This window comes from Telopea speciosissima, unplaced genomic scaffold (genome assembly GCF_018873765.1).
Source record: "Telopea speciosissima isolate NSW1024214 ecotype Mountain lineage unplaced genomic scaffold, Tspe_v1 Tspe_v1.0129, whole genome shotgun sequence".
NCBI lineage: Eukaryota > Viridiplantae > Streptophyta > Magnoliopsida > Proteales > Proteaceae > Telopea > Telopea speciosissima.
In genome coordinates, this window is record NW_025317465.1 from 72,802 (window position 1) to 92,276 (window position 19,475).

General features: G+C 39.0%; 1 protein-coding gene across 2 annotated transcripts in view; it reads left to right on the forward strand.

Annotated features, from left to right (window-relative positions):
• Positions 1-10,730, forward strand: part of LOC122647734 (formin-like protein 3) — a 69,332-nt gene extending 58,602 nt beyond the window's left edge. Inside the window, exons 5-12 of one of the 2 annotated variants that reach the window (XM_043841067.1) lie at positions 515-565; positions 863-944; positions 1,035-1,129; positions 3,779-3,850; positions 4,021-4,137; positions 4,332-4,400; positions 4,481-4,547; positions 10,478-10,730. In XM_043841067.1, coding sequence (XP_043697002.1) covers positions 515-565; positions 863-944; positions 1,035-1,129; positions 3,779-3,850; positions 4,021-4,137; positions 4,332-4,400; positions 4,481-4,547; positions 10,478-10,611 — 687 coding nt within the window. In that variant the 3' untranslated portion in view covers positions 10,612-10,730. The remainder of the gene's footprint in view (positions 1-514; positions 566-862; positions 945-1,034; positions 1,130-3,778; positions 3,851-4,020; positions 4,138-4,331; positions 4,401-4,480; positions 4,548-10,477) is intronic. The other variant, XM_043841068.1, reaches the window with a different exon arrangement.
• Positions 10,731-19,475: the final 8,745 nt, after the last annotated feature.

Genomic DNA, 19,475 nt, shown 5'->3' on the forward strand with positions numbered 1-19,475 from the left:
TCTCGTAAAGAAAATGATGGATCCAAGTACAATCTAGGTGTAAGTGCCACCTGCCTTGCTATTAAGATATGCTGTGTCATTCACTGCCCTTGGCTTTCAATGATTGGGAATACATTAGAGAGGTCACTTGTCTAATGACGTGTGTATGTCTCCATGGAAAATCTACATGTGTGGGCACCCATGCAATAGGCCAATAGCTGAAAACGTATTCCCTTTGACCTAATAATGGAGACACCTTTTACAACAAATTCCAAACCAACATGGAAAGAGATTATCTCCACTCTTGAAGAGTCACCCTCTCCTATAGGCCCAGAGTAGATCTGTGCTATGGATCCAGCCCCCACTCTCTGAAGAGAGAAAGTAGAGGTACAATCTTTGAAAATCTGATCCACCAATTGCCCAATAAGCTACCCTCACTGTAATTTGTGTTGATCTCGTAGTTGGTGATGACAATGTGTTTTTGTTTGATTTAAATTGGTTAGGCAATATATATTTATAACCCTTAATTGGTTAGGTGAAGGAGTTACGATCTAATCTGATTACAATCAACAATGCTTCTAAAGAGGTATGCTTCAAATTTCAGATCTTTTTTTATTATTATTATTTTTTTATTTTGTAACTTTTGATCAAGTGTAATCAGTATACAATATGAACTTGGAAAGTGCTGCCCCTCAACTGAGATACGAGAGAGGGGAGGGAGTTGCATATTGTGCAAGGTGGAGGGACTCATCCCCTGATCTGGGGCAATGATTGGCCATAACGTTTGCTTGTGAAACCTGATGGCACCCTCCAAATTAGTGAGATGACTAATACGTGAATATCTGTGTTGAGTACATCTAATGTGTCAACTACTTCACTATAGGTAAGGGAATCTGTAAAGTTGCGTCAGATAATGCAGACTATTCTCACCTTGGGAAATGCATTAAATCAGGGAACAACGCGAGGTAACTGTTTAAAATACATCAATATTTATTTGGGACATTATTACTGAAGGCTATATGTCAATTTCTTATAATTTCTTCCATTTCTTGCAGGATCAGCAATAGGATTCAAACTGGACAGCCTTCTTAAATTGTCAGACACTCGTGCAAGAAACAATAAATTGACTCTAATGCATTATTTATGCAAGGTAGAAATGTAAAAGACTTTATCATGCAAAATATGGTAGTATAACTTCTGGGTGCATCCACCAAAAAAAAAAATTACTAATCTATTTAATAGTACTTGATGGCATGCCTGCAAACTTTAGGGGCCTGTTTGTTTGTCGGAAAAGAGGGGTGGAAAAAAAGGTGAGTTTTCCATAAAATACCAAATATCATGTTCGTTTGGTTGTCGGGGTGGGAGAAATGAGGAGACAACTATGCATAAATAAAGGGGGTTGTCAGCTGACATGGCAATCAAAATTTCCCACCCCATCCTTCTCCGAAGTCCTACTCTTTTGAGTTGGATTTTGCGGGGAAGGGAGGGTAAAGCTTCTGCTAACCAACGGTTACACTCAGCGGTCAGAAGGGAGGGTAAACTATGTGGTTCGAAGCCCCATAGTGGTCACGCAGGTGGATATTTTGTGATTCGAACTGGGGAGGGAGGGGGTAGACATAGGGTGAAGAGTGAATGGATTTATGGAACTTAGATTTCAGGGTGGAAAGGTGTTTCAAATCAACGATGGGTTCTTAGATTTCATATGGCATCGGACGATGTGAGAAGTGAAAAGCATGGGACTATGTGCTTTTTTAGATTCACATGGCATCGGACTATGTGAGAAGTGAAAATCATGGATTTAGATCATGGTAGGGATAGCGTGAGTGAATTTATATGGGATAGGGTGGGCGATGGGAAGAACAGGATAAACTATGTGGTTCTTAGATTTCATATTTTAAGATTTTACGGTGTAAGGATTTAGGGTGGAATGGTGTTTCAGATCAACGATGACCAGAAAAGCTTGATTCGTTAAACAAGTGGTGTGGCAAAGACGAAGAAGAAGAAGAATAGAATTGTTTTCTGCATAGAGTTGCTTTGTATGGATTGTTAAAAGCCTGCTGGCCAATTGCCTTCTCACCTCTCCCACTTTCCCTGCTTGATTCGATTGTGGTTCTTCTTGTCAGATCTGACTAATTCCTCTATTATTCTTCTCTATATTTAATTTTTCTGTAGTTCCTGTCAATTCCATCCATTGTACCCTGTACCCTGTTCCTGGGCGGTAGTTGCTGCCCAACAGTATTGGGATTGAACTCTATTGATTCCCCTCGTTTCTTCCTGAGAAAGTGTGGTGCCATTAGCTTGCGTGGGCTGTGAGATCTGTGGTCAATTTTAGACTCGGTCTGGTGTTCCGCCTGATATAACTTCACTACTTAAATATTAAGTCCTTAGTTGTTCTTTTGGGTGGTTATTAAGTGGATTCAAGAGGGTTGTGAGATGGGATTCATAGCCGGAAATCTCAAGTCGATCAAAGTTTACATGAGAGAGTTGATTGGAATGAAATCTGTTTCGAGTTTTATTCACTTGCTGCTGTGAGAGTCGAAAGTCTGTATCGACTGCTGAGTACTTCATCCCTGGTCTGAATCTTCTTTTGATCCTTCTTCCTTTTATCAGGTCTGAACTATCCCTTAATCCTTTCATTATTCTTCTTTGTTGTTTCTCTTTTCCTAACCCTTTCTTATTTTTTCACTACTCTTCTACCTCCTCTGCTATTTGCATTACTGCTGAGTTGGGAATACAACTCCCTGGTTACAAGTCCCAATGGCCTGAAATCTTGGGAGTTAGTTCACCCCCTTAGGGTGATCCAGACCCTAGTTCTTGTCCCCCAAATCATCTGCTGTGAGATTGAAACTGGCAGCCAGGCCAGGTTCTACTGGTTCCGCCAGATTCAGTTTCAGCAATTGAAATTTATTTTCTTGCTAGTTATTTTGCGTCCTGGTCGATTGGATTTAGAGGCCCCTTGGCTTAGCAACCTTCATCTAAAATTTCTGGTCAATTGGAAGGCATACTTCACACCTGAAATCGAATCTGGTCCTCACCAGGTTCTGTTTGCCACAAGTAAGAAGAAGAATACTCTTCTTATTTACAAATTAGGTGACCTTCTGTTTAAGTTACACAACCCCTCTTTTCAATAGTTTGCTCTGTTTTATCCATTATCATTTTAAATTCCAGAAATGTCCTCTTTTTCAAAATTTATTTCCTGTTTAGTCCCTGATTCTGTTTCTTACCCAAAAGGGGTGCTGAACTGTCGAGAAAATTACGAAATTGCAATTAATCCTTTTATTTGAGATTTTCGTCACTTTAGTGGGCCCTGTTAGAAGTTCTCGATGTAAGGGGGCGGGAGTCGTGAATTAGAGCTAGTGCTAATAAACGATCTCCCTCTTAGGGGTATTTTGGTATTTTACTTTTGCCCTATTGTCTAAGCTATTAATTATGAATGGTTTGGGGCAGTCAGACTTACGGTTGTGACTCCCAACTTGTTGCAACAATTCTTCATCTCTTTTGACTGAGTTCTTCATCCATGTGAGAATTACATGTTTAAAAAAAAAGATACGTATCGGTATGTATCGTATCTGTACCGATTGATACCGATACATATCAGCCAATACAATATGATACGGACCACTACTTTTAACCATGGATGTATGAGACATTTAGATTTCCCTCATAAAAATTTGTCTCCTAGATAGGATTGGATCCTTTTTGAATTTTCATGCATTTTCACTTGTTATTACTTGGTGTTTAAATTTATTGCCTTTATGACACTAACGTTTACTTGTACTTGTTTGCTTGTCATCATTAGCTCCTCGCTGAGAAAATGTCAGAGTTGTTGGATTTTGATAAGGACCTGGTTCATTTGGAAGCAGCATCTAAGGTATTGTTAATATTTCGCTAACCTTTATCTCCTTTTTGGTTTTTTGTTGTAAGTTGTAACCAAGATATTGGTTGTATGATTTATTTTTCTTACCCCAAAAGAAAAAGATATTTGTTCTATGATTTATATGGTTTCCCTTGTTTAACCAATATTTTGATTAAAATGACTAGATTCAACTGAAGTCCTTAGCTGAAGAAATGCAAGCAGTCAGTAAGGGTCTTGAAAAGGTTGAGCAAGAGCTCACTACCTCGGAAAATGATGGTGCCATCTCTATGGGTTTTCAGAAGGTTGGGGAAAGTACAGAAAATGCAGTCATTCATTGATAAATCTATTCCTTTTTTTCAGGCTTACAATAACATTCTCCTGTAGTGTTGATTAACAGTTTCTTTTACCCCTATTATTCAGTTATTCCCATGTTCAAGTTATTATCTTTAAAAGATTGTTGCTTACTTCTTAATGTTGTGAAATTTCTTTTTCACAGGCTTTAAAGGATTTCCTTGATACCGCTGAAGCTGAAGTGAGGTCACTTATATCATTGTATTCTGAAGTGGTGAGTTCATAATTTGATCTGTTGATGGTAATGGAAGCACAGTTTATTTCTGAATTTATAATTCAAACACTGTCTTATAGGGAAGAAATGCAGACTGTCTATCTCAGTATTTTGGGGAGGATCCAGCTCGCTGTCCATTTGAGCAAGGTTGCTAATCTCACTCATAATACTTTGGTGCTTAAACTTGGCCTCTCAAGCCTCTGAACAAATTCACTATCTTCTTTTCCTTATATTTTCTGCACTCTTAGTTTATTTGGTTTTAATCTTAACTTTCTCTTTTATCACATGCTGCGAATGATCACGTTTTGTCATCAATTTCTTTAGCGGTTCACTATTTTCTGGTATTTATTATTTTATTCCCTGATGACAAAACATTGTGTTTTTCTAAATGGTTTCTCATCACTTGCTTGCTGATTAGATGGTCCAAATTTATTGGCTGATTTTGAAGTTCCTTAAAAATTTACAGTTGAGATCTACTAATAGTTATTTCAAGATATTTACTGTGGTACATACATCAACATTCTCGATGGTATGGATAGGAATTTTTAGGAATTTTTTTTAAGATGATTCTTCTTTGTTAGGTTTATTGATGCCAAGGAACTAAAACTCGGGTTTCGACCTTGGGAAAAACCGAGTTGGCTCGAGATCTCGGTCGAGTTGGGGTATTTTTTGTTTCAACTCTAATGCTGGTTTCGGTGGGTTTTAGACTTAGTTTGGGTCTGAAATTTGGTACTCTGCCTATTTTAGGCTATTTAGACACAATGGCACTATCAGATTTTGCAAAAACAAAGTCCAAATAGGAGTTTCACTTCGGACCTAGGTTGGTAGGCGACGACGTACTAAAATACCCTACTATACACATAATTTTGTAATAAAAAGCGATCAAAGCATTCAATTAATGTTCTAAACCGAAACTTTTCTTGGGACGAGAATTTGAAATAAAGGATCCATAGTTGTCACGGCGTCACGGCGATCCAAGTCGGTGGAGGGGTGTCACGTCGATATATCGACATGTCGCCCGCCATGGCGAGCATGTCGACCATGTTTTATTTTTTATTTTCTCTATTTTTAATGTTTTAATAGATGTATACTCAAGCCATGTTTTATTTTTTCTCTATTGTTTCTCAAGTTTTAAGAAGAAAATTCAGAAATCGAAGAAGAAATTGAAGAGGGAAAGAAGAAGTCGAAAGAAATCGAAGAGGGAAAGAAGACAGGAAGAAGAAATCGAAGAAGAAATCGAAGAGGGAAAGAAGAAATCGAAGAGGGAAGAAGAAATCGAAGACAGGAAGAAGAAATCGAAGAGGGACACCATGGCGTAGGTCGCCATGCATGCTTCTCCAGCGCCAGGACGCCATGGCGACGCCATGACAACTATGAAAGGATGTTGGACAGCTAAGGTACTTCCTTGGGATTGAAGTTGCTCGTTCTTCCAAAGGCATATTTCTCTCCCAAAGGAAGTATGTTCTGGACCTGCTTTCGTAGACTGGTTTGTTGGGTTGTCGTCCTTGTGATACTCATTTGGAAATCAATACTCGTTTGCAAGAGAAAGATGGTACTTCCGTTGATAAGGGCCGTTATCAACGGTTGGTGGGAAAATTGATTTATCTCTCTCACACAAGACCAGACATTGCATTTGCGGTAAGCCTTGTCAGTCAGTTCATGCATGATCCCTACTCCAACCATATGGATGTTGTTCTTCGTATTCTCCACTACTTGAAGTCAGCTCCAGGAAAAGGAATTCTCTTATCCCCGCATGATCATCTTTGTATTGAAACTAACACAGATGCGGACTGGGGTAATCCTGATCGGAAATCTACTTCAGGGTATTGCACGTTTGTTGGAGGTAATCTCGTCACATGGCATAGTAAAAAACAGAATGTAGTGGCAAGATCCAGTGCTGAAGCAGAGTTCCGTGCTATGGCTCAAGGAATCTGTGAGTTATTGTGGCTTCAAAGTCTACTCCAAGATCTTAGTGGTTCTGTTCATCGTCCAATGGTGTTGTACTATGACAACAAAGCAGCAATCAGCATTGCCCAAATCCAATACAACATGACCGTACCAAGCATGTGGAGATTGGCAAACACTTCATCAAGGAAAAGTTGGAAAGTGGACAGATTTGTATACCTTTTGTGAAGTTAAGTGATCAACTTGTTGATGTCTTAATTTGGCCAAGTTGGGCATGTGTGATATCTATGCACCACCAACGTGAGGGGGAGTGTTGACTAGTCAAACCCGAAAGGCTATATTTGTCTTTTATATTCTTAAGTTGTTTAGTCAGCTATGTGGGTTTTAGTCCCACATCACCTATTTGTAATTCTGTCATCTCTTTTCAATATTATAAATAGAAGAGCTTGGGGTGATCATTACTCACTGAAGCATTACATCCCATCCTATTCTATTAACAGTTTACATATAAAAGAAGAACATAAAAGGATATGAAAGAAGAAGAAGGGGACATGGAAGGGGGATAGAGTACTCTCTCAGTCCAGGGTCTCTCACCCATGGCCTCTCACCATTGCCGTCTCCCACAGCCACTGCCTCTCACAGCTTCAAGCCATAGCTCTTTATTTTCTTCAATCTTCAATCGTGCCCTATATTCAGCCTTGCTCCTTATTTATATAGAAGAATGAGTTCAAGTGTTTGCTAACAAGTAGTTAGGGATGTAACCTGATCGGATTCGGCTCGGAATCGGGTCGGATGTGATCAGATTTGGATATTCCTTGGCCGAATACGGTTACCTATAAACAGATTCGGATGGATTCGGATCCGGATCGAATTAGGATTTTTGACCATCCGTTTACATCTCTACCTTGTGTAACCCGAACCTTCCTCTCCCTAGTGGATACAATTCACTCTCAATCCATATCTCTTAGATCATGATTCTCTTTTCCTCATATTTTGGAACATGTTGAATCTTCAAAAACCCTCAAGATCATTATTTACTTAATTTTTTATTATTAAGTATTCGGATTTCTATCGAAGTATTCAGATTTTTTTTCCGGATATCTCTAAAATGTTGAGTTAACCCGATAAGTGTATTTTGGGTATTTTCTATTTATTTCCCCATAGCTAGTATAGTCGGCTATGCAGGGAGTTACTTGTAGTTTTGCCACTCATTGAAAGTTATAAATAAAGATGCTTGGTGATCACATAGATCATTCAAGCCATTCACTAAAACCTGTTTTGTTAACATGGCATCAGAGCCAAACTTCCTCTGATCTAAGTTTTCAAAACCCCCTACCCTCCCATCGTTTTTTTCTTCCCTCTCACATTCCCTCGATCTTTCTCTCCTTTTCTTCTTGGTTCTCATCCTTCACCTTAGAGCAGCACTAATGAGGTGATCTTATGATCTAGCTGCTGCCCTCAAACCTACCTCTTCTTTTTTATGACCTACAATTAATTCTGCTCGATACTTACCAAAAATAAATAAATAATTCTGCTCGATAGTTGCTGCAGCCCTTCTCTGCAATTTTGGAGTTCTTGTTTTTGAAGATCAGACCTCTTTAAACTTTGAAGGTTGCTATTCCTTAGTTGGAGATTCATCTGCGGTTCCTGGCCAGCACCCATCCAAGCTCTACCACAAGTTTTGTGCAGCCCCTTGCCAAAATTGATCTCAACTTTCAGGGTTTTACAAAACCCTGACACCTATCGATATTTGGGTTAGGGTTCTTCACTGTTGCGGATTTTTTCTGAGGAGTTTTCATCATCCAAGAGGACCACTCGACCTTGATCCCAGCCAATATTTCTGAGTTTTTCGGCAACATTCAGGTTTTCTTGTTTTTGGATCGATTTCTTCCATTATCTATTCCCCTGTTCTGCTTCTTCTTGGCTGGCTGCATCGACTCCTTGCTGGTTCCATTGTTTGTGTGGCTGCAACCATGACAGGCTCAGATCCTTCTTCTGCAACTTCTAGGATTGATGGACAGACCAGGACTGACTTCTCCCTTTTGCTGCTCCCATTAAGCTCGATGGCACCAATTACCTCATGTGGTCTCGGTCTGCCTATTTGACCATTGCTGGTCGAGGCCTTATTGGCCACATTGTTGGGGGTAACCCCATGCCAACTGAACCTGGTTTTCTGCAAGACCGATGGGTGTCCCATGATGCTATGATGATGTCCTATTTGATCCACTCTATGCAGCCTGACATCGCCAGCAACTATTTATTACTGGAAACAGCCCATCTAATCTGGAGTGCTGCGAAGGAAACTTATGGACAGGTCGGGAATGATGCTCAGCCTGACATCTCCAGCAACTATTACTTTGTATTGTTTTCATTTGGTTAGTTATCAAAGTAGTTTTTTTGGATCTTTTTAGTATCCTCATCACTTATTAATACTTTATCATTTTTTTTTGGTGAATAAATAATTCATTACCAAAGCCTGAAAAGGGGAAAGAGAGAATATACAAGAGAAAAGAAACAAGACAATACTGCACCCAACTCTCAAGGGGAAGGGTAGGGGGGACGCAACAAGGATAAGGACAAGCCCCAGGAGACAAATTTATCATATTAATATTCTTTATAGGAAACAATTGCATCCCCAATGATTCACCCGGTCATGTTAATGAGCACAAAAGGATGTCTGGTGACATTTCATAATAATGCTTCCCCACCCTGTATATTGGCCCTAGATACCTTTTTCCATTTCTTGATGATTGGGTGACCCAGTCACTGATTCTTTATATCTGCCAAATATTTTAATCTTTATTTAATGACTATATTGAATTAATACCAAAACATATCCTGCTCCCGTGTTTTTTCCATCTTGAAATTTTCTTATTATGGTCTATCCATCCATGTTTTCTCAAGGTTCCTGCTGCCAGGCAGGGAGAGATGAATAATGCTCATCTACTTGCTTATACCGCATTACATATCTTTTCAAAGATATCGGTGTTTATTACCTGAGTTGTGCCTTATGTTTCCATATTATTTCGATTTTTTTTTGGTGTTTTCCACTTTTATGAAATAATCTTTTAGAATCATCAATTATTACAAATTATGAATAATAAAAATTTACATATTATCCCAACATTTTTCACTGTATTTTTCAGTGAAGGTACCAGATTATGAGCATAAACTCCTTGTACCATGTTCTTTATCTCATTATTTACTATGTGTTCATCTAATTCTACTGTGATTCTATTCATCCATATATCTTCAATATTTTGTTTCTGAAATGTATAGCCTTGTAATATAAACCATGTGTAATATGACATTACCTCTTATAAATGGGGTGGGGGAAAGGGGGTTGAGCACATGCAAGAGTTTGTATTACACCTCAGCAGTGAATGTCAAATATTTTGATTAAAACATGAGAAAAAATGGAGGCCTTGTTTTGCTATTTATCTTTATCTTTTTCTCCCTCCTCCTTTTGTCTACAGTTGGAAGTTCCACGTTGCCAACATTAATTAGGTGTTTCGTTGCTTTTCTCAATTCTGAACCAAGTGGAATGATTCTCTTAGACCAGAGATATTTCTAATACAAAGTTTGCCTGATGTAGCTTTTGAGGTGATAGGGTTTGTTAGAAAAATAAGAAAAGGTCCAAACTATGACCAAACTTTCTCTCAACTTGGCTCAAATTAGTGGCATATTTTTTTTTTGGCTAGGTAGGCCCTAAGGAGAGTTTTAACTCTTTACCTCTTAGTTGTGAGGTGTTGGTCCTTGCTAACTGAGCTACCACTTTGGGTTTAGTGGCTTTTCATGCTAAGCATTAACAAGGAATGCTTCCTAACAGTCCACGTGATATGAACCACATGAAAAGCATACTGGCATGTATTTGTTCCACTATGGGAGAAAAGTTTTTCAGGATTTTACATGTTTTCATATGCAGTTGTCAGACCAGAATAATTTTGGAGATTATTACAGCCTAACAAGAGTCATGGAGATATAATCAAGTATTCTCAATTTCGGTTTATGAATGAAATAAACCAGTGAATATACACTAAATTTTCTCTGGACTAGCAGTTGAGTCACATTCATGGTTCATGGATGACTGATTTCCCCTGACCTGGAACCCCCTCCGCCCCCCCAAAAAAAAAAAAATTTGTTGTAACTCTGTTCCCCTCATCCCTGTGCAGTGACATCAATATTGGTAATCTTCATTAAGATGTTCAATAAATCGCGTGAGGAGAATGCTAAGCTAGCTGATGCTGAAAGGAAGAAACTGGAAAAGGATGCCATGAAAGAACGAGCAAATTCTTCAACAAAATAAGATGGCTTATGTTGATGGCACAGAGGTTTAAAAGTAACACAAGCTGTGCAAGGTAGGATGACGAGGAAAGAAAATGTGACTGTTGAAGCAGTTGGGAGTAAAAAGATTATATTCATTATTTATTTCTTAAGACAACCATGGCCATATACTATGTTGTAACCGGTGCATAATGAGGTTCATCTAGGTTGTATTTCATGGGGTTTTGACCTCTTTCTTTCTGTTTTTTTGGGGGGGGGGGGTGTAATAAGCTTATGTAAAGCAATTCCTGGAATTGAAACTTTATTAGCCATTTGAATGTAAGGCTCTCTTTGGTTGGATTTCGATTTCGATTTCTGTTTTGGAATGATTACTTAAAATGAGTCGACAAATATTATTTGGGGCAAGAAATTGAAATTGTTGGGTTGTATCTTTTTTTTTTTTTTTTTTTGATGAAAGTGTAATCACACAAACCACACACCAATTCCTTATTTGGGGCAAGAAATTGAAATTGTTGGTTGCATTTTTTTTTTTTTTTTTTTTTTGTTTTGATGAAAGTGTAATCACACAAACTACACACCAATTCCAAAAGGTTAACCGACTTTTAGGATCGTATCTTTCTTGGATTTGATAGACCATTTGTTTGAGTTGGGGCAAACCTGAATTGTCATCCGCCATTTTAAGTGTCAAGCTCGTTTTTCATCCACCATTTTAAGAGCGTTGAAATAGTATTTGTACTACAAAGGTGAGAAGCTGCTGTAAAGCAATTCCTAGAAGTGAAACTTCATTTGCCATCTGAATGTAAGGCTCTCTTTGGTTGGATTTCGATTTTGATTTCTGTTTTGGAATGATTTCTTAAAATGAGTCTACAAATAGTATTTGGGGCAAGAAATTGAAATTGTTTGGTTGCATCTTTCTTGCATTTGATAGAACATTTGCAGGGGTTGGGGCAAACCTGAACGGTCATCCGCCATTTTAAGAGCGTCAAGCTCTTTTTCTATCAACCATTTTAAGAGCGTTGAAATAGTATTCCAGGAATTTCACCCAGCTGTACCCTGGTAGCTTCCACAGAAGCTCATCTCCAACATTGGCAAGCATCTTGATTTCTTAACCCTCTAAGTTGAAATTAATTAGAATATTTGAGTTTGATCTGGTTTTTCTAATTAATTTGTTGTACAATTTTTTTTTCCAAGGTTCTTTTCGGTTGTCCCTCGATGACTATGCCCAGGGGGATTTGACATGAAAGAAGTCTTTCTTCACATTTGATTGATTGAGTGGAATTTTTTATTTTTTTACAAGAGAGGGAGAAGTTGGTTTTCACGATGTGGCGAGGAGTAGCTGTTGGTGATGACTCGGTTGACGGCGGTGAGAATCATGGTGGCATAGAAGGTGATTCGGATGCCAATGTTCTAGAGCGGAAGGGAGGTGTTGGGAACTCGGGTGTTGCTCTTCCTCTTGAGCAGGGTGGATATGGAGGGACTGCCAAACCATCTTCTTATGCAGCGGCGGTTGGTGGTACTCACAAGGTGAATATAGATTCTGTGCCGGTTCCCATTCAAGCTGGGAATATTATGAGGATTGTCATTCCTCAAGAAGATTATGAGCGAAGTCTAGCAAAGTTTCAATTTGCTCTAATCGATCGTGTCAATTTCCATCTTGGTTCATTAGATGATCTTCGTACAATGTCCAGGAAGCATTGGTCCCTTAAGGGAAGGGGGGGGGGGTGTTAATCATGACGTGTTGGGGAAAGGATCTGTTGTCTTTCAATTCTCTTTGGAAAGTGATATGTCTCAGATGTGGAGAAGATCTCCGGCGAGGTTTGGCAAACAACAGATTCATTTTCAGCGATGATTCATGAAAAGCATGTAGACATGAAACTTGTTTGGGTAAGATTTTCGGATCTCCCATTCGAGTATTGGCACGGAAATGTCCTTCTTTCCATGGAAAAGGTTATTGGCCTTCCGGTGGCTTTGGATAGGCGTACGCGTAATGGTGTTATGGGTCATTTTGCTCGTGGAAGTTGAGGATTCCCCCTCTTTTTCTAGAATCTATGAATTCCAAGTTGAGCGAAAACAACCTGGGTCGGAGGAACTTTTTGTTTCTAGCAATATGCAGATCTAGGCCGGGAGTGGCTCAAGATGGAGGTGTTCCTCGTGGTGGTGCCTCACGTGGTGGTGTTTCTCGTGGTGGTATTCAGGCGGCGGAGGGTGGAGGTGCTCCTCGTGGTGGTGCTCAAGTAGCTCAGGGTGGGGTTGCGCCACTTGCTCATGCATCTCAGGGTGGAGCAGCTCCACATGGTGCTGCTACTAGTTTGGAAGGATTGGTGAATCCCCAGAATCATTCTTTATTGGAGAGAGAGAATCTGCCTTATATTCTTCCAATAGAGGAAACAATCGTAGGAATTTGGCAATTATTCCTTCTCAAGAGATCCCTCTAAGTTTGGAAAGGCCCCATTTAGCTCTCAATCAATTGGAGGATATGGGTTAGTCCTTATCTTCTAATATTCAGATTTCAAATTTTGAATCTTCTGAGGACCTTGGGCAGTTGTAGATCTGGGTGACCCAGTTGCTTCTGACCCGACTTGCAAGTTGATTGGGTCAGGGTCAGGTGAGGATCTGGATATGAATGACGAGGAGTAGGACGTCTCAGAATCCGAAGTTGGTTCGATGGTGGGTAAAGACTAGGGGTTCGACCAGGTTGTGGCTGACTCGTTGGTTTCTAGAGATGAGGACATGGAGCCTGCTTCTCTTGGCCATCCTGTTGAGGTGAATGTTGATAGAGTTCGTGGTGGGAGAAGGGATAAGGCTGCCCCTAGCTGTGGAGGTAGAGGTACTTCGTCGCGCAGTGGTTTGGCTACAGTTGTTGAGTCTTCGCGGGCTATTAGAACTCGAAGTTCGTACTATAAAATTCAAGCTATCAATGTTACGGCAAGGGGTATTCCAAATGAGAAGGAAGGTGGGGAGACCATGCTTAAGAAATCTAAGAATAAGGGTCTGTCTAAGAGGCCTGACAAAGCAACTTCTTCTAGGTGTTGATAAACCTCCTCTTCTGGAACATCAGGGGGGTGAGGAAGGCTGTTGGTAAAAGGGCCTCAAGTAAAATTTAAAGGATCTTTCTCTTGATTTGGTCTAGGGTTTAGGGTTTAGGATTCAAGCTATCGATGTTACGGCAAGGGGTATTCCAAATGAGAAGGAAGGTGGGGAGACCATGCCTAAGAAATCTAAGAACAAGGGTCAGTCTAAGAGGGCTGACAAAGCAACTTCTTCTAGATGTTGATAAAGCTCCTCTTCTGGAACATCAGGGGGGTGAGGAAGGCTGCTGGTAAAAGGGCCTCAAGTAAAATTTAAAGGATCTTTCTCTTGATTTGGTCTAGGGTTTAGGGTTTAGGGTTTAGGGTTTAGGATTTAGGGTTTAGGGTTTTAGGGTTTAGGATTTTAAGGTTTTAGGTAAGGGTGTCAAAACTAAACCGAAACCGTTTACCGAAATTGAACCGAATCGTTTAAACCGAAACAGATAGATTGTTTAGTTAAATGGTCCGGTTATGGTTTTAGAAATGACACCGTTTATTTAATCAGTTTGGTTCGGTTTAGGTCGATTAATCCAGTGGTTTCAAACCGTGTAATCCAATTAAAACTGATTATAACCAAACTGCCTAACCATTAAAAAATTTAACAAATTTTTTTTGGGTTTTTGACAAATGCTCCCCTGAAAATGCCCATTTGTCCAAATGCCCCCTACAACTTTTCTAATTGTAAACTCCCCCTACTTTCAAAACATTGTAGCATTTTGGTCCAATCTGTTAGAATGGAATGTTATGTGCAAACGGCTGGACTTTTTTTACCATTCTGCCCTTAATAGGGTAGAATGACCAACTTGCCCTCACTAACACTCAACCCTGCAACTCATCTTCCAAACTCTAGCTATCTCCACCGTAATCCATGGCCAGAAACCCTTCTTCCCCAAATCGATTGATTCTTCCCTCCCTAAGGTCCATGCGATTTCTCCAAATTCCCACTTGGCTAACAAAGGTTTCACATTTTTGTCACAGTCTCAATAGAATTGGGCAAAAAAAAATCTCTATTGTTCTCGAACATCTCGTTAGGGTTTATCCTAGCTAGGAGGAATAAATGCTGCGTTTACATGCATTTATGAGTGGAATATAGATTCCAGCTCCAAGTAATGGAACATGGGATGTTAATACATTATATTCAACTTATTTCTTGAAATGTGAATTAGCTGATTCCCCAGTAATGATGAGCAAGACCATAGGTTCTTGTACATGGAGTTCCAATAGGTTCTAGTGGTCACTCTTGGTTTACGCTAGAAAGGGAGGATCTTAGATTGTTCAGATTCATTCCCGTTCCTAGTTGCATTTGCCTCTAGGAAAGAAAATAGCTTTTGCTTCATCATCTATGTCTTCTTATTACCTTTGAGACCCAATTTATAAAATTTTGTTCAATGTCAATTGCAGTTAGGTTTTCATCTAGGGAAACACTTAAGAAACTGTTTGCAATCCATTTTAACTGGATTCAATTAATTCATTTTAATATCATTATCCAATCACACGTGATGCTGATATCATGTAATCCAGGTTCAAGAAGTCAAGTAGGAGTGGAGTCCATGAGAAAAGTTTTTGTGGGATAACCTAGAGGGGGTGAATAGGTTATCACTAGTGAAATATTTTCTTTTTTAAATTGTTCTTGGATAAAGAAAGATAAATGCTCAAATAGAGGACACACAAGAATTATAGTGGTTCGGATAAACCAGCCTACATCCACTCCTCTCAACCTTGAGAGAATTTAACTAGTTTCTTCCTTGCAGTACAGTAGGTAGGAAGAACACGTTTACAAACTTTTTTCTAGGATAAAAGGATCCCAATCTTTTAAGGATAAGAGAATCCGAATCTTTTAAGGATAAGAGGATCCTTGCAATGCCTAGGTACAGTCTAAACTAATGCAACAATGCTTTGTTAACTCAAAAGTATAAACAAATACAAAAGAGTAAAGGTAAACATTACCTAGGCAAGGAGTGTGATATGTACTCCTTGCAAGTGCCAAATGATGAAGAATGAATGCTTTATGATGATGACCTTCTTTAAGACTTCTCTTTAGAATACAAGCATGTGAAGGTCTTTGAGCTTGAAGTCAACCTTTGAATGATCTTGATGTAGACAATTTGACTTCAATGATTAGAGCATAGATTAACTTTTCACCTTTCACAAAAGTTATATTTTGTCCTGTAGTGAATGGGTGAAAAGGTCTGACTTGTTCTCTATTTATAGGCTCATTAATGGCCTTTAGAGCATGTGCAAAATGTGCTCTAACGGATCTATTTTTAATCCATCCGGTCAACCAGATCATAGATGTTGGAAGACTAGCCATTGGAGGGCAAAACAGGCATCCCGTCGGAGTCCGGTGGACCGGATCATCGTCCCACTTGATCTAGTTGACCAGATCATTTTTGGGAACGTACCTATGGTGCTACTGATTGCACCCGGTCGATGTATGCCTTGTGATCCGGTCAACTGGATCACAGTCCGGATCCCTATCTTGGCTTGATTCAGACAGTTTGACTATGGGGACTTCTCCGGGGTTTTCTCCAACTGATTCCAACTTACACTAAGGTCAAAAAGGGGTTCAATTATGACCTCCTAAGGTTTCTAAATGATGCATGTGCATTTTCATTTATATCATGCAAATGTATTTATAAGTATGCAGTGTGTGTATCTATGTATGTGCACACGAACAGGTTTTGACTTCTCTTCAAATGATGTTCTTCAATCTTCAAAAGATTTTTCAAGATCTTCTTTGCTTAAGAAGCTTTGCATGTCTTCGAGATCCAGATCTTCAAGGCTTTGTCTTGAACATCTTTACTTTATGCTTTATGTCTCCTAATTCTTTAATTTATTTATTTTATCATCAAACCTGTTGATATATTGACATACAAGATCTTGTCCAATATGTTTGTTATCATCAAAACAATTATGGAGATAGAGTAGGTTTCCCTAACAATCTCCCCCTTTTTGATGATGACAAACATATGATTTGGTAATAACAAAGAGCAACAAGATATAATGCAATGTATATTGATTAAAACAATCATGTGTATTCACAAGAAATTCATAAATCATGATCCGAATCATTTCAATATCTTCTCCCCCTTTTGTCAACAACAAAAAGGAATAGAGAAAACTCCCCCTGCAATATAGAATCATATGTAGAAAATAGATATTGAACTAGAGTAGATAAATGAAAGTATTGCACCATATAGTCATAACAAATCAACCACATAGTCATAAGAGTTTAAACCAAAGAATCATAAGCACTCTCCCCCTAGAGATGTGCATTACTTGAGGTGTCTCATTGATAAAAGACATACTAAAAAGTAAAGCTGTTGTGTTTAAAAATTACAATCCAAATTATCTTGAAAAGGACATAAAACATAGCAAGTTAATCATCTGTAGGAGGTGTGGATATGTGAAAATGCTAAGTGAGCATCCGCAGCTGGGTCATGATCTCCTTGTTGTCTCCACGAAGTGTAGGAAACTGATTATCAAACCCCTAGAGGCGAGTGTCGAGCTTCTCTTGATATGCAGTAAATTCTACCCTTGTCACATAATCTTCATCTTCACTTGCATCATCATCATCATCCTCACTTTCAACTATGGATGTTGAGACTTGCTTGCACCTAGCTTGATGGGGAGGAAGTGGAGGATCAGATACACCAGTAGGAATTGCCATCTTCTTCAGGATGGAAGCATCAATGGCACTTGGATTGGTGGCTGGGACTTCATTAGTGAAGTCAACTTCAAAGTTCTTAATGATAATAGGCAAGAGACGACTATAGGGGAGGTCAGCCTTGGAGTCCCTTTCAGCAGCAAATTCCATGATTTTCAAGATGATGTAGGAAAGGCAGATTTAATGGGTGTTGGCAATGCACCAAATGAGATAGGCTTGGAATCGAGTGAGAATTAAGTTTACAACCCTAGAACATCTCCACAATGAATGGCAGTGAGGCCCTTGGGTTCACCTAAATAGTTTATAAAGATAGCACCATAAACCTCATGAACATTCATAAAATCATTTGGAGAGGTTTTGGTACGGGGATACATGTGTTCTCCAGAGTCATCAACTCCAATCATTGAGGTAAGTTCCATTGTATCAAAAGAGATGTATTTGTCCTTAACTAGAGAGGTGATGGTGTAGTCACCTTCAATACCTACAACTTTAAGGTTGCAATAGAAGAGTTGGACAAGTCTAGTGTAGGCTTTCTCTTGGGGATAGAGAATGGAGTCCCAACCCAACATTTCAAAGAAATTATTAATTTCACAAGAAAGAATGCCATTGAGTTGGGTCACACTTACTAATCTTTCCCTGATGAGTTTCTTGAGTTGAAATTCTTTCCACCAGATTGAAGCTTCTTTGGAAATGAATAAGTTCCCATCATAGGAATCCTTCTTCTTTAAAGCAAGTGTCTTCCTCTTCTTTGAAGATTCTCCTTTGGAAGCCATTATGACCAAGGGTTTTGAGAATGAGGGTTTTAGAAAGGGTTTTGGAGTAGAAAAAGGAAAAATCTTGAAGATTTGATGATGAAAGTGAGTTTGGATCACCAATAGAGCAATAATCTTTAAGGATTTTGGAAGATTTTTCCCTAGAAACTCAAGAGAGGGTTTTTGGAGAGAAGAGAATAGGGTTTGGGCAAGATAGAAAGGAGCCAAATGACCCATGGATTGGTTTAAAAACCATTTTGTCTGCGATCCGATCGATCGGATGACCTAAAACCTGTGTTTTTAGGCTGGTCCGGCCCAGAATTTTATTAGAAGGCCTATTTGGGCTTGTTCAAGGAATTTTGACTTATTCAAAATGGTTACACATACCTAATTCACGTCGAAGAGTACAAAATCTTTCTTCGGACAAGGGTTTGGTGAAGATGTCAGCGACTTGCTTTTTAGTCTCAATATGCTCAAGGACTACTTTACCTTTCTGGGCAGTGTCTCGAAGAAAATGATGGTGAATATCTATGTGCTTTGCTCTTGAGTGAAGAATAGGGTGTTTGCTTAATTAGATTGATGGCACTGGTACTATCACAAAGGATTTTAGAAGGATTGAATGATATTCCATAATCATGAAAAGTCTGACGCATCCAAAGGATTTGGGCACAACACCTGTTAGTTACAATGTATTCAACCTCGGTAGTAGAGAGTGCCACACTGTTTTATTTTTTACTAAACCAAGAAACGAGACATGATCCAAGAAAGTGGCAAGTACCACTTGTGCTCGTACGAACAATATGGCAACTAGCAAAGTCAGCGTCAGAAAAGCTGAGTAACTCAAAATCATTGTGCATAGGGTACCATAGTCCTATATTGATAGTTCCTTTCAAATATTTGAATATTCTTTTAACTGCACTAGAGTGTGATTGCATAGGGCTAGCTTGAAATCGAGCACATGCACAGACAATAAACATAATATCAGGTCTGCTTGCGGATAAATATAACAAACTTCCAATCATACCTTGATAACGAGTAAGATCAACAAGAGTTTCATTCTCATCATTTGAGAGACTTATTGAGGTCATGGGAGTGTTAGAGGCTTTTTGGGAATTAATATCAAATTTCTTTAACAGTTATTTGATATATTTTGATTGATTTATAAAAATCCCATTTGTGCAAAGATATTTAGCCATCTCATGTTTCAACATATGTAGCAACACATAGTGAAGTCTAGAATCCTCCATTGGCTCCTGCTGTGTGAGCTATCAAATAATCAATACCATGAAATGGGGACACATTTAAGTCTAACCAAGAAAATTCACCATTTAAAATTCTTCCACGGGGTTTTTAAATAAGAATTTCAAAGTGCTCTTACCAGTGAAAAGTAGTCAAAGAA